At 42.0% G+C, this 12,490-nt stretch overlaps 2 protein-coding genes across 3 annotated transcripts in view; both read left to right on the top strand.

The window, feature by feature from the left end:
- Window positions 1-9,077, top strand: part of sh3rf1 (SH3 domain containing ring finger 1) — a 33,746-nt gene extending 24,669 nt beyond the window's left edge. The window contains exons 7-12 of one of the 2 annotated variants that reach the window (XM_017423456.3): window positions 1,751-1,878; window positions 2,415-2,585; window positions 4,408-4,691; window positions 4,766-5,037; window positions 5,688-6,034; window positions 6,168-9,077. In XM_017423456.3, coding sequence (XP_017278945.1) covers window positions 1,751-1,878; window positions 2,415-2,585; window positions 4,408-4,691; window positions 4,766-5,037; window positions 5,688-6,034; window positions 6,168-6,336 — 1,371 coding nt within the window. In that variant the 3' untranslated portion in view covers window positions 6,337-9,077. Of the gene's footprint in view, window positions 1-1,750; window positions 1,879-2,414; window positions 2,586-4,407; window positions 4,692-4,762; window positions 5,038-5,687; window positions 6,035-6,167 lie in introns of both variants that reach the window. The other variant, XM_017423455.3, reaches the window with a different exon arrangement.
- Window positions 9,078-11,093: 2,016 nt separating this feature from the next.
- cbr4 (carbonyl reductase 4) overlaps window positions 11,094-12,490 on the top strand; it is an 8,069-nt gene continuing 6,672 nt past the window's right edge. The window contains exons 1-3 of the mRNA XM_017423449.3: window positions 11,094-11,238; window positions 11,347-11,495; window positions 12,187-12,307. Of these exons, the coding sequence (XP_017278938.1) occupies window positions 11,351-11,495; window positions 12,187-12,307 (266 nt within the window). The 5' untranslated portion in view covers window positions 11,094-11,238; window positions 11,347-11,350. The remainder of the gene's footprint in view (window positions 11,239-11,346; window positions 11,496-12,186; window positions 12,308-12,490) is intronic.

Here is a 12,490-nt window from a genome sequence, read left to right as displayed (position 1 = left end):
TCCACGTCCCGAGAGCCAGCTTCTGTAACCGAGGATCAGACCGCCAAGGTCCCCGCCTTCGGCCACGACCCATCCCACATTGCACCCGACCCCTTTGGCCCCTCCCATAGTTGGTGAGCCCATGTGAAGGGGGACCCATGTCACCTCTTCGGACTGTGCCCGGCCGGGCTCCATGGGTGAAAGCCCGGCCACCAGGCGCTCGCCAACGTGCCCCACCTCCAGGCCTGGCTCCAGAGTGGGGCCCCGGTGACCCGCTTCCAGGCAAGGGAACACTGTGTCCAAAATTTTTAATCATCATAAGGGGTATTTTGGGCTGCACTTTGTCTGATCCCTTACCTAGGACCTGTCTGCCTTGGGTGACCCTACTAGGGGTATGAAGCCCCTGACAGCATAGCTCCTAGGATCATTGGGACACTCAAACCCCTCCACCACGATAAGGTGGCAGCCCAGGGAGAGGGTATTTTTCTCTTTGTGACCGAATAACCCAAACTAAGACCTTGTAGTTTGTGTGTAATCCAAAGTTGTTTTATAATTGCACAACTTCAAAAGTCCAAATGAACTGGTCTGCATTGTTTTCATTTGTTCATGCAATAGGAAAACATGACTATTAAACAGATTAACCAGCTGTTATGTACTGTCACCTTTTTAAAATTTTTGGTTGAACTAATTTTCTTGCTTTACGTAACACTGTTTATGAAAGCTTTCAGTGTCCATGAAGATGTTTGATGTGATTTGTGTACATACTTAGGATTTTATTAAGAGGTCATTAAGTTCAAAGGTTTTAAGAAATCCCTCCAGCCCGATCAGAACAGCGTGCACACTTCCTGTCTGTCTATGTGTAAGCTTTGGTATGTGGAGTTACTGAATGAGCAGGAATGTGTACACAAAAGGTTGAGTTCTCCACTTCACTTGGGAAACCTACATGATGTTTTTGTACACATGATTTCTCCAGCCTGTAGGCAACCTAATTATCTCAGCTCAAGCATCGGCAGCGAACCGTGACACACATCGACGCTTGCATACACACGTAGGCCTGTACACACACCGCAGGGCTGTCTCAGTGCCACTCTCCTCCCCCAGTGTGTCATGGAAGCTATTACTCTGCGGCTCACTGCTGCCAGTGTCGAGCATGGGAAGCTCCTGGGTGGAAGGCTTGTCTGCAGCATTGTTTTATAACACGCTCTGGTCTCATTTGGCTTGTTTTGTTTTATTTGCTTTGTGACGACTTGGCGTTTGAAATCTGTGAAAGCCTTCGATTGTTGTTCGCCCTTCATCTACAGCTTTAAGTTTCTTTTGCCGTCACAGGCGTCAAACAAAAAAGTGAGTGGAGAAGGCTCGACTTGTGGAGGGTTGTTTTCTGTTTCACATGGTCCCAGTTAAACTCTCGATGTGTTTTAACATGTAGCTGTATGGTCTCCTGGCAACAAACAAACAAGCAGAATAGGATATGTCTGTGTTGAAAGGGGAAGTCTGGGACAAGACTTTGTGTCTGCCAAACCACTCTCTCCTGGTGTCGGAATAACCCTGATAATAAAGGATCTCTCATTCTTCTTCTGTCTTTGTCGCTCATAAACAAACTGGGTTCTTTGCTTTTACGTAACACTTGTTGTTGAGGCTATAGTTACTCCCTGTTTTTCTTCTCTTTCTTTGTTTCTCACTGAGAGAGATACGTGATAAATTGTTGTGAGATTGTAATTGAATGCTGATCCTATCTAACCACTAATATGATTTTTCTTTTCTTCTGCCACAGGATGCTCTCCCGCCACCCCCACCTCCTCCCCCGCAGGCCTCCGTTAGCGGAGCAGCGTATTCGGTAGCTGCGGGACAGAGACCCTCCCCCAGCTCGGGCGACCAAAGTGGGAGACAAAGACCTACAGTGTGAGTTATGAAAATGGTCCCATGCGGATTATTCTTCCTAAATGTGCAACAAAACGTCATAAGCTGTTTGTGCTCTGGTGGGTCAGGATCTTTGCACGTTTCGACCACCCTCATCTCAGCTGTCAGTGTGGGCCTGCAGAGTGTGAGCCTGTGCGCAGGTGAAAGGGTCAAAACTTTTAGGTGACGGTCTCCAGAGTCCATTTGGGAGATCCTTTCTATCCCCTCTGACTTTTGACCCCCTCACCTTTATCCTCATTACTCTCCCAAGTCACCCCCACACACCTGATAAGTATTAGATCCTCTCACGCCTGTTCTCCTGCCGTCATCTGGTTCTGCCAGCGCGTGCATGCCAGGTTTTATGTTCCCCTCTCCTGACAACACTCAAATCAGACTGAAAACATCCCAACTGAGACTCCTGCCTGGCTGCCTTTACAGGCCTGTTCTTGTGCTGCTGTACAGAGATGACTTGTAGTAATAAAAAAAACTGCTTTTAGTTGAAAACCGTGTCATCTTTGTTTACTGTTTGTTTTATCTAGCTATGTGGCAATGTTCCCATACACTCCCCGTAAGGAGGATGAGCTGGAGCTGAGGAAAGGAGAGATGTTTCTGGTCCTGGAGCGCTGTCAGGACGGCTGGTTCAAGGGCACCTCCATGCACACAGGCAAGATTGGAGTTTTCCCCGGGAACTACATGAGTCCAGTCAGCAGGTGAGGCATCAGTTCACCGTCAGACGTTTATTCTTCCTAACATCCTGTACACACGCCTAGTTTTACATACAGCTGTTCATCGGCTCATTTGTAACGTATTTATTGTCTGGTGTGATTTTAAAACAAACTGTTTGTTGCTTTATTGATAAAACTATACCTGCATGTTTTCTTTAATCATATAAAAAGGTTTTGGCTGGAAGTTACTGAACCGCAGACACATTCCAGCATTGCAAAGAATTCCCATAAAGAGCAGCTTTTGATTGCTTTGCAGATTCCTCTTTAGAAATGTGTAACTAATTTATTTTCTTCAGTTCAGCTCTTATAGTCTGTAAGCAGTTTACCACAGAAATGTGAAAGTCATTTAAAGTTCTTCCTTCTCTTTATAGTGGGTTTATGTCTCGAATGAGATTCTTGTTTTTGTCAAAGATGGTTAAAGCCAGAAAATATTTCTCTTTAGGATGTTAAATTACATTAAATAGATGAATGAGGTCAAGATTTTTGAAGATTTTAATAAGATTAAGTTTAGGATTATCAGTATGGGTTGATCAACATCTCTAGTTGTGTTGGAAGTTATAAAAAATATCTCAAAGGCTGCAGATAACAGAAACACTTTGCTGTCGGGGTGTTTATTGATTTAGGTCAAACGTTTGACAAAATTTTTCATTTACTGCTCCCACATAAATGTGAACAATATGGAATAAGAGATGAGTTTAAAATGTGTTTAAACTACAGGTTTTAAAATGTAAAAATCATTAATACAGAGTCACTGCTAAGGAGAATAACCTGTGGTGTTCCACAAGGTTCAATAATTGGACCCAAAGTTTTTCTAATAACTTGGGTCACATAAATGATATTTGTTCTGTAGCTAGATTAATATTTGTATAAAATAATTAGTCAAAACAGTAGAAAGTGAACTGAGTTTAGTCCAAAAATGATTTGATGTTGATTAATGGTTTCCTAAAAAAATAAAGAAAGAAATTAATGTTGTTGGGTGGTGTTAGGAACAATTTTGATATAACCTAAATTAAACACTGTGAACATTGAAAGGATTACTGAAAGAAAAATTTAGGTGTAGATCATAAACTCTGTTGGAAAACATATTTAACTTATATTAAAAAATATATCTAAATCTGTTGGTCTTTTGTATAAGCTTGGGGAATTATTGGATGCAAAATGTTTGCAAATATTGTACTACTGTCCTGTAATGCCATATATCTTATATTGTGTTCAAAGGAAATGCATACAAAAGAAATTTAGACCCAATCATTAAACTTCAAATAAAGTTATCAGAATCTTTTACAATGACATGCAAATAGTCTCTATATATTTCCAGATATTGTATTTGAAAACAATGGAAATTACTTTTCATGTTGGGAAAAGCTTATTTAGTTCTGTTCAATCTGTTTTTAAAATTTGAGGGTTTTATTGCATTTGAAAGTAGTAGAAAGGGAGCTGATTTAATGGTTTGGAATAAAATGTGAAATATAGACGTGTTTCAGTTCTGGGAGTCAAATTATAGAATGGTCTTAGCAATGTGTTAAAAATGATGAAATCAGTATTTATGTTTAAAAATGATTTTAAATCTAAGGTAGATCTGGGTTATAATGTAAAGGGATGTATATGAGGATTGTAAAGTCTTTTAAATCAGTGAAATGGTTTTTAGTTTTTGTCTTGAGTCATTTTTAAATTGGACATGGGATTGGTGCAAATAAGCTTCAACCTACATTTTCAGTTGTTTTTATTTAAAATCATAACTTGTAATTGGTCATGTAATCAAAATAAATTCATTCTTTAATGGCTGACTCTTTCTCGCCCCCCTCAGGACAGCGTCGGGCAGCTCCCAGTCCAAAGTTTCCATGAGTCTGTGCACTCAGGCTGGCAGAGGAATCACCATCGTCAGCCCTTCCTCTGCTCCTCTGGGGGCCATTGTTCAAGGACCTGACTTCAACAAACCCCTCACCGTGTGCTCCACCGCAGGACCTCCCTGCTCCCAACCTGCAGCTGTGGTAACAGCAGCTCAGACAGCCACAGGCCAGCAGCCAAAAGTGCCCCTACACGTCAGCTCACAGATGACTGTAAATCAGGCTCGCAACGCGGTCAGAACAGGTAAATGGGGAGAATGTTCCCTAAGGGAATAAAACACAATTTAAAAGTCTAATTTTGTGTCCTTGTTGCAGCAGCCTGTCACAGTCAGGACAGACCTACAGTAGCAGTGACACCAATCCAGTGTGCAACCCCAGTGACCTACGTCCCACAGCCTTCCTCCAGCGCCGCCCAGGGCTGTACCCGGGCAGGAGTGGCACTGAGCTGCGCCACTATCTCTCTGACTCCACCTAATGTGAACGCTGCATCTCTGGATGTGGATGCTTTAAGACCCGTGCCCGTTGGCAACAGCGCTGCTCTCAATCCCTCATCTAACAATGCAGCCTGTAGACTGGACAAGGATGGCAAGGTTGGATGCTTCCAAACATTAAAGAGTTTGAGTTAAATTAAAACAGAAAATCTGTTCATAGGTTGCGGTGTCTGTTTGAAGAAGCATCCTGCATATTTTATTAATGGCGGGTGTGTTAGCAAAATATCTCATGAACCATTACAGGTTTTAATGAAACTGAGAAAGTTACCACGGGATGTCCAACTACAACTAATTAACTTTTGGGGTCTACCTCGTTCAAGATGGCTGCCACAGCTGATCGACCTTGGCTAATACAAAAATGACTAAAGCTCAGTTTTACAGAAAGTGAGCTAAGATTGATGAGGTAGTAGCTGAGAGTCATTCAAAACATATATTCCAAGCTTACAAATTGCTTGAAATTTTGTGATAAATGTGAGACCGCATAATATTTATGTCAAGTTTTAGCCCTGAGAGCTCTAACGCTGTTATTTCTCAACTTAGGACAGTCTTAGTTTAAGAGTTTTAAACTTCGAGGAATGCTGAGTTTTTAATTTCTCTTAGTGTTAAAAATACCTTGAGGCTGTCAGAGTGGCTATTAACAATTAATAATGTTTTTATAAATCTAAGCACCAGAAAATACCTTTTTGTGTTTCGTAAAAATGAGTTCCCATTTATTCCAAAGTTGTAACGTAAACATGTTATATCTGCAGAGAGAAAAGAAGAGTCTCCTGAAGCTGTTGTCCTCCAATAAGAAGAAGTCTCGTCCTTCCCCCCCCTCCTCTCCCACCCTCGAGGGGGAACAGGCTGCAGCTGGAGAGGTGCTGCATGGAGCTGTGGGCCCCGACACCGCCCCTCCCTCCGGCTCTCTCAGCTGCCTCGAGTCTGAACCTGCTGCTGCTACTTCGTCATCCTCCTCCTTCTCCCCCCCAGTCCCTGAGCCCTCCCATCGGAAGAGCAGTCCACTTGACGGATGTGCTCCCATCGCGCCCCCCCCTCGTCAGCCCTGCTCCTCTCTTTTATCACAACAGCACGATGCACGTCCCATCATATGTGAGAGGTAGGCTGATGTGAACCTTCTCGTCACGGCTGTCTGTCCCGGACAGAGTGTGTAACGATATGTCGCAGGTGTCAGTTGTCTTTGATGCTGTGTGTTTCAGTCCCTCACTGCGCCTCTGGCTGTCCTCCCCCAGGTACAGGGTGGTGGTATCATATCCTCCGCAGAGCGAGGCCGAGCTGGAACTCAAAGAGGGGGACATTGTGTTTGTCCACAGGAAGAGAGAGGACGGCTGGTTCAAAGGCACGCTGCAGAGGAACGGCAGGACCGGCCTGTTTCCCGGCAGCTTCGTGGACAGCATCTAACAGACGCAGCTGAGTCATTTGAGCCCAGCTTGACTGGATGGGACAGCACCCATCATATCAACACTTGAAGTCCTGAAAAAGAACGCTAGAGGAACACGAGAGGAGCTGAACTGGATGTGTTATTGACGAGAGCACAGAGGACGGAGAGGAGAGCACACTACTCATGAACTTTTCTTTTTTTCTTGGTTATTTATATATTTGTAATAACTCAGCTGTTAAATGTGTGCCTTGTACTGTTCCCCACTTTATTGTACAGAAGGACACAATTATAATTAGTCCTTAAAACAACCAGTATGAACCGGTATGTTACACATTTTAACTTATTTCATATTCTTCTTAGGTAGTAGCACAAGGGGTTAACTAGAGCTCACATGCCTTATGTCGTATTAGACCACATTACTTATTGTTTCTCTACTAGACTGCTGATAGGTTTGGTCATTATTTTAGGCTGTCAGCAGGTAGGAGGTGGGATATGAGCTGAAACCAACCAGAACAAATCACTTGTGCTGCGTCGTAAAAAACAAAAAGACACGTCCCTTCCTCCGTTACCTGACTAAGAGGACCAGAAGAGAGGTCTGCTGTATTGCACATTTGAATCCTCAAAGCTAAAAATTCACAGCCTCGTGAACGCTGCACATCACTTAACACTTGTGTGCCATTCAGTTTTCTTCTTTGTTTTTTTTTTCCTCAAGGTGCTGCGTGGCTTTTACCTACAGAGATCAAATATTTGCATGTCCTTAGCACAAAGCCATCTCCAGGAGACAGAGTGGTAATGGATGGGCTGTAGGATTGTTTGAGCACGCCTTTGTAAAATCCTAAAAACACACTCCAAGTAGACTTTGCAGTCAAACGTTGCTAAATTTGTACCTTTTTTTAAAATATCTATTTACTGACCAGACGAGCTGCTTTCCTGCCCCCCGAACCCAGACAGAGCTCTGCAACACAGAGCGAAGAAACATTTCATTTTTTCAGTGCTTATTTGTTTTGTAAGACATTTCCCAGAGGCTGACGCCTGCTGCTTGTAGAGGTTGAGATGTAGGACTGACTCGACAGTGACCCTTCAGTGGGACCTCAGTTTTTGGACTCATTCCTAATGTGACTTGTGGCAATAAAACACACTGCTGACTGAATCACAGACTATTGCCTAAAGTAGCATCACTCCACATGAAGAGGTGGGCAGTGTGTGTCAAATGAATCTAAATTGTTTTTTATTGAAATCAATCACTTTGAGCCCTTTATTTAATTTTTTTTACCTTTTATTTTTTTAATGTACTGACTTGAATTGCTGTAAGATTTCATTTTGATTCAAGGGTCTTTGGTCATATTTGTTCCATGTTAAATATGAAATGAAATTAGTCGTTTTACATTGACTACTTTGTTGCATCAAGACAAAAGAAACTTTCTCTTTTCCTTAAAGTGATAGTTCAGATCCTTAAATGTAAAGGTTATGAACAGTTAGTAGCTCTTTGATCGACCTCAGTTTGGAGGAAGTGACGAGCTAAGGGCTAGTCTGAGCAGGGCTAAGACCAGAGTGGATTGCCTCCATCATAAAACATCTGTTAATGTACGACATTCCTGCAGGAAGTGGCTCCAGGCTGCACAGAAAGTGCTACAGCTAGCTGCCGCTGCCGCTGTTAGCTCTCGAATTTTATTTAGAAAACAGTTTTGTGAAGTTGATGGTGATGTAAACGATGTTTGCATGAATCGTTGTATAAACTTTGAGATTAAAGTTCTTTTCAAGCAGTCCACTTTGGTCTCAGACTAGCCATTAGCTCATCAGTCAGAGTTAAACTTTATTTTTTCTGACCTGAGGTCGTACAAAGAGCTGTCTACAACAGGTAAGATACCAATTGTTCATAACCTTTCAACAAAACCCCACGTCAGAAGGCTTGAACTACCACTTTAAGTCTTCTTTAAAGGAAACTTGTCAAAATGAAGTCAGACGTTAGAGGAAAAACAAAACGTGTGTCATTAAAAACTCTCCTGCCTCAGCTGATCTGATCTTCTAAATGTCATCTGAGGTCCAACACTTGAGCCAAACTTGGCCTTTAATACCAGGACCTAGACGTTCAAGCACATGTTTTATTAGTTTTTTGTTTGTTTGTTTGTTTGTTTGTTTTTGGTCTTTGGTTGTTTGGGGACCACTGTGTAACTGACTGCTGGATTATGTTGTAATTTGTTAGTGATTTGGAGAGTGTGTGGAGAAGGATGGTACACATCACTGTTAAGGCCTTTTTTTTAGCGTTTTTTTTAATAGAATTAATCAAATGTTGCATTGTTGTCTTGGCAATCACCACACCAAACCTCAAACCGTTGACTGAAACTCTTCATTTCACTTGGAAAAGCCTTTAATTTTACCCAGCAGGCTTGTTTCAACGCAGTCGCTCTGACCTGCGCCGTCATAAGCTAATCTTAGAGGTTTTACCCATATTTTTTATGCGCAGGCTGCACAGTTTTAAACCAAGAAGCGATTTTTTTTTTTATTGGAATAATTCGATTCTGTCATTTCTTCGAAGAGTTCGCCTGATCCAGATTAACATGTTTTTATGCCGAGGTGACTTACTTGATTCCCTCTCTCTTTTTTTTTTTCTTCCTTTAGTTAGTCTGTTTTATGTCTAAAAATAGTGAAACTGAAATCAAACTATTTGGCACATGTTCTTTATGTGAGAAATACTCTGAAGCATTTGAGGGAATCACATATTTTGTAAAAGAAAAATTAAAGCTATAACAGTAAAATCAGATGGCGTTTGTTTTGTATTTTTATTGTTTTGACACGATACTGAGGTGTTTGCTTCCACTGACGATAGAGATGCTGAGCATTTTTAAAGTTTGGGTGACATAAGTGAGCTTGTACGTGCGCAGGCAGCAGCGGGAGGAAGGTATTTGTTTCCTCTCTAGTTGTATGTCGTGTGGTACATGTGGTCATTATTGTCCCCAGGAAGAGGTGAGCTCAGCTGGGGAAACACTGACAGGAGCAGACAGGCACCCGGGGAGGTCACTGTGCTGCACACAGCTCCCTGCTGAGGACAGGTTACCATGGAAATAAGCTATTCCCATACAGGAGCATTAAAAACAGGTGAAATGGTTTGCACAGAACGTATGTATATTTTCCCCCTTGATGTTTTCGCCTGTCTAAGTAATCACTGCACCTTTATAACTAATAACCTTTGGAGCTAATTGACCACAAAAACATAGCTTTAACTTAAAACAGTGTAGTAGTAGCTGAGAGTCATTCACAACACATACTCTTAACGTGACATTTCACAGTACCACAGGTTGTTTGGAGGTTTGAAATAAAAACCCCAGCTTTAACGCCATCATGAGGTAATCTAAGTTTAAATCTCTGAGGCACGAAAGGCTGCGAGTGATATGCATTCCTTCAAGGAACGCTGAGCCTTTAATTTACAAACGCTTTCATATTTTAAATACCCTTGAGCTTTGGTGGAAGTGAGCTGAGTGCGCTGCCTGACACAACTATAAGTTACAGGTTCGTGTTTAAAAACAAACGTGGCTGCGAGGAGGTCAGCAGCTGAGCCTCAGGGGCGTCAGATGTCTCACGTTATAGATTCTGTTTGCTGGGTTCATGCAGAGCGTGGAACAAAACATGGCAGCTCCATCCAAAATCTAACAACAACAACAAAATCTTCCAGAAAGGCATGAAGGCTTTCGTTGAACAGAACAGGAGCGTTTGTGCTCTGCTAGGATCATTAGATCAGTAAGGTGTGACATGGGGGTAAGGTGTTCAGGAGGTGCTCTGAATACAAATCCACAGCTTCCTCCTACCGTACAGGCATGAATGAACAGGGTGGCAAAAAGTGTTAACATTTAAAGCACATTGTGCTATTTTAGTCTGTGTGTGCTTCTGCTGCACGGTGGCCATGATTCATCGGGCTTGGGGCCGGAGCTCTGCTCTGGCAAAGGTTGTGAATGTTATTTAACCTCAGTAAATCAAACTGGCAGGGGGGGTCTGAGCCTGATGAAGAGTCCAGGTGGAAAACTCAGCCCTGCCCCCAGTTCTCATCGTCACTCATTTTGTTTGTGCAACACCGACCATAGGGAACACAAACAGTAGTGGATACCTCTACATATATATATATATATATATATATATATATATATATATATATATATATATATAATGTATTTCCTGTAGACATATTACTGCAACGTTTGACCATCAGAATACCATCATTTTAATAAATTACACTGTGATAACTGCACTGTTTATAAAAGAAATGACTAGAGGAATTGCATTTTCTGCAGTGTGAGCGCTGAATGACTTTGTAAGAAATTTGCTGAAGAAGCTAAAACTGAGTTGTTAAAGCTAAAAGAAGCACAACATTAGCTCGAAGCCAAAAGTAGCTAAAAGCAAAAGGCAAGCTAAAAGTAGCAAAACCCCAAGTAGCAAAAGGTTAGTTAAAGCTAAATGTAGCAACATTTTAGCTGAAAATAACAAATGCTAGCTAAAAGCTAAAGGTAGCATTAAGAAAATGATAATAGAGCAAGTTTGCTGAAGCAGATTTAAAAGAGAACATCGTTTTTGTAGGAATTTAAGAAATCTCCAAGTATTTCCTATTTTTATAATATTTTGAAAAATATATAAGTTACAATAAAGCCATAGTACCCATCTAAATGAGCAGAACATTTTCATATATGAAAGGTCGTTATATTGAAAAAGACGTGCAGAAAAATAATGAATAACGCAGAAAACTGTGGTAAGAAAAGAGGGGACAGTCCAGAGCGGCGCAGCGGCGCCCTCTGGCGGACATTCACAGAAACGCAACAACACCGAGGAACAATATGGCGGCGCCCATGTTAGACTGTTCTGATTGCCGCTTTTCGTTTGGTCACCTTATTTACACCTGAACATTTGTCAAACCAGGCGTGACAAGACAAAAGGAGGTAAACAACCGCTTGACGTACAAAATGCAAAGCGTGGTTTTAAAATATCGCATAAATGAAAGTAACCATTTGGAGTGAGACAACTGTCTTCTTGTCCCTGTCCTGCAGGGTCATGTCCAGGCTGGCAGTGGTGTGTGGGGGCTCCAGGGGGATCGGGAGGGCGGTGTCCCGTCTGCTGGCAGAGAGAGGCTGCAGGTTGGTGGTTGTCTCCAGGGGGGAGGATGCTGCCAGGACTGCTGTGGCGGAGCTGCATGGAGGTGAAGTCCTGAAGCTCAACACAGACAGACATGTTTATTTACCGAAACAAGTTTATTTTCTAAAATCTGCTTTACACAAAACCAAAGGGAATGTGGGTTTTCTGGTGAAGTCAACATTGTTTGAACCACAGGCCACATTGTAAGTTTATTGAAACTTTCAGGAAATAAACATTGGATGCACCTACAACTGATTAATCAACACAAAAAGTCACAAAAACCCGGTCAATTTTACAGCTATTGAGCTCAAATTTATTATTGTAACAGATAAGAGTCCCTCACAATGCATACTGTGAGCCCCAGATTGTGCATAATGCTATTTTCAAGATTTGAACAAAAAAGCTGAAACTCCTTCCCTTCTCAACATAAGATGATTTTAGTTTAAAACTATCCTGAAAAGTAGCATTCATTCATTCATTCATTCATTCATTCATTCATTCATTCATTCAAGGAATGCTAGCCTTTAATTTTTAATGAGTCCATATCAATGTGAAAATATCTTTGTTTAAGCATTTCAAAGGTTATCTTTCTAATATATAATAATAAAATGATAATAAACGATTTCCAGGCTAATATAAACCTAAATAACTAGAAACTGGACATAGTTAGAGTTACATGAACCGTAGTTTCTCAGAACAGACTACAGTGTGTAAATGTTAGTGTAACAGAGCTGTGTGTGTGTGTTGTTCTGTAGCTGACCACAGTGCTTTCAGCTGTGACGTCTCTAAAGAGGAGGAGGTGCAGAAAACCTTTGAGACGATCCAGAGAACGTGTGGGAACATCTCCTACCTCGTGAATGCGGCTGGCGTCAACAGGTGAGCGCACTGGCGGCGCCAGGGGGGCGCTAGGGGGTGCTATAGCTCCCCGTGGAAAAGTCATAGCACCCCCGTAGCACCCCCAAGCAAAGGCATAACCGGGGTATGTGTGGGACATGTCCCCCACTTCCCTTATGTATGCCCTATATCCCCCGCACTTTTTTCCAGCCGTTGCAATTGTTT

This window comes from Kryptolebias marmoratus, linkage group LG24 (assembly GCF_001649575.2).
Source record: "Kryptolebias marmoratus isolate JLee-2015 linkage group LG24, ASM164957v2, whole genome shotgun sequence".
Classification (NCBI taxonomy): domain Eukaryota; kingdom Metazoa; phylum Chordata; class Actinopteri; order Cyprinodontiformes; family Rivulidae; genus Kryptolebias; species Kryptolebias marmoratus.
Note: the sequence above shows the minus strand (reverse complement) of the source record. Positions and strands in the feature narration are given on the sequence as shown.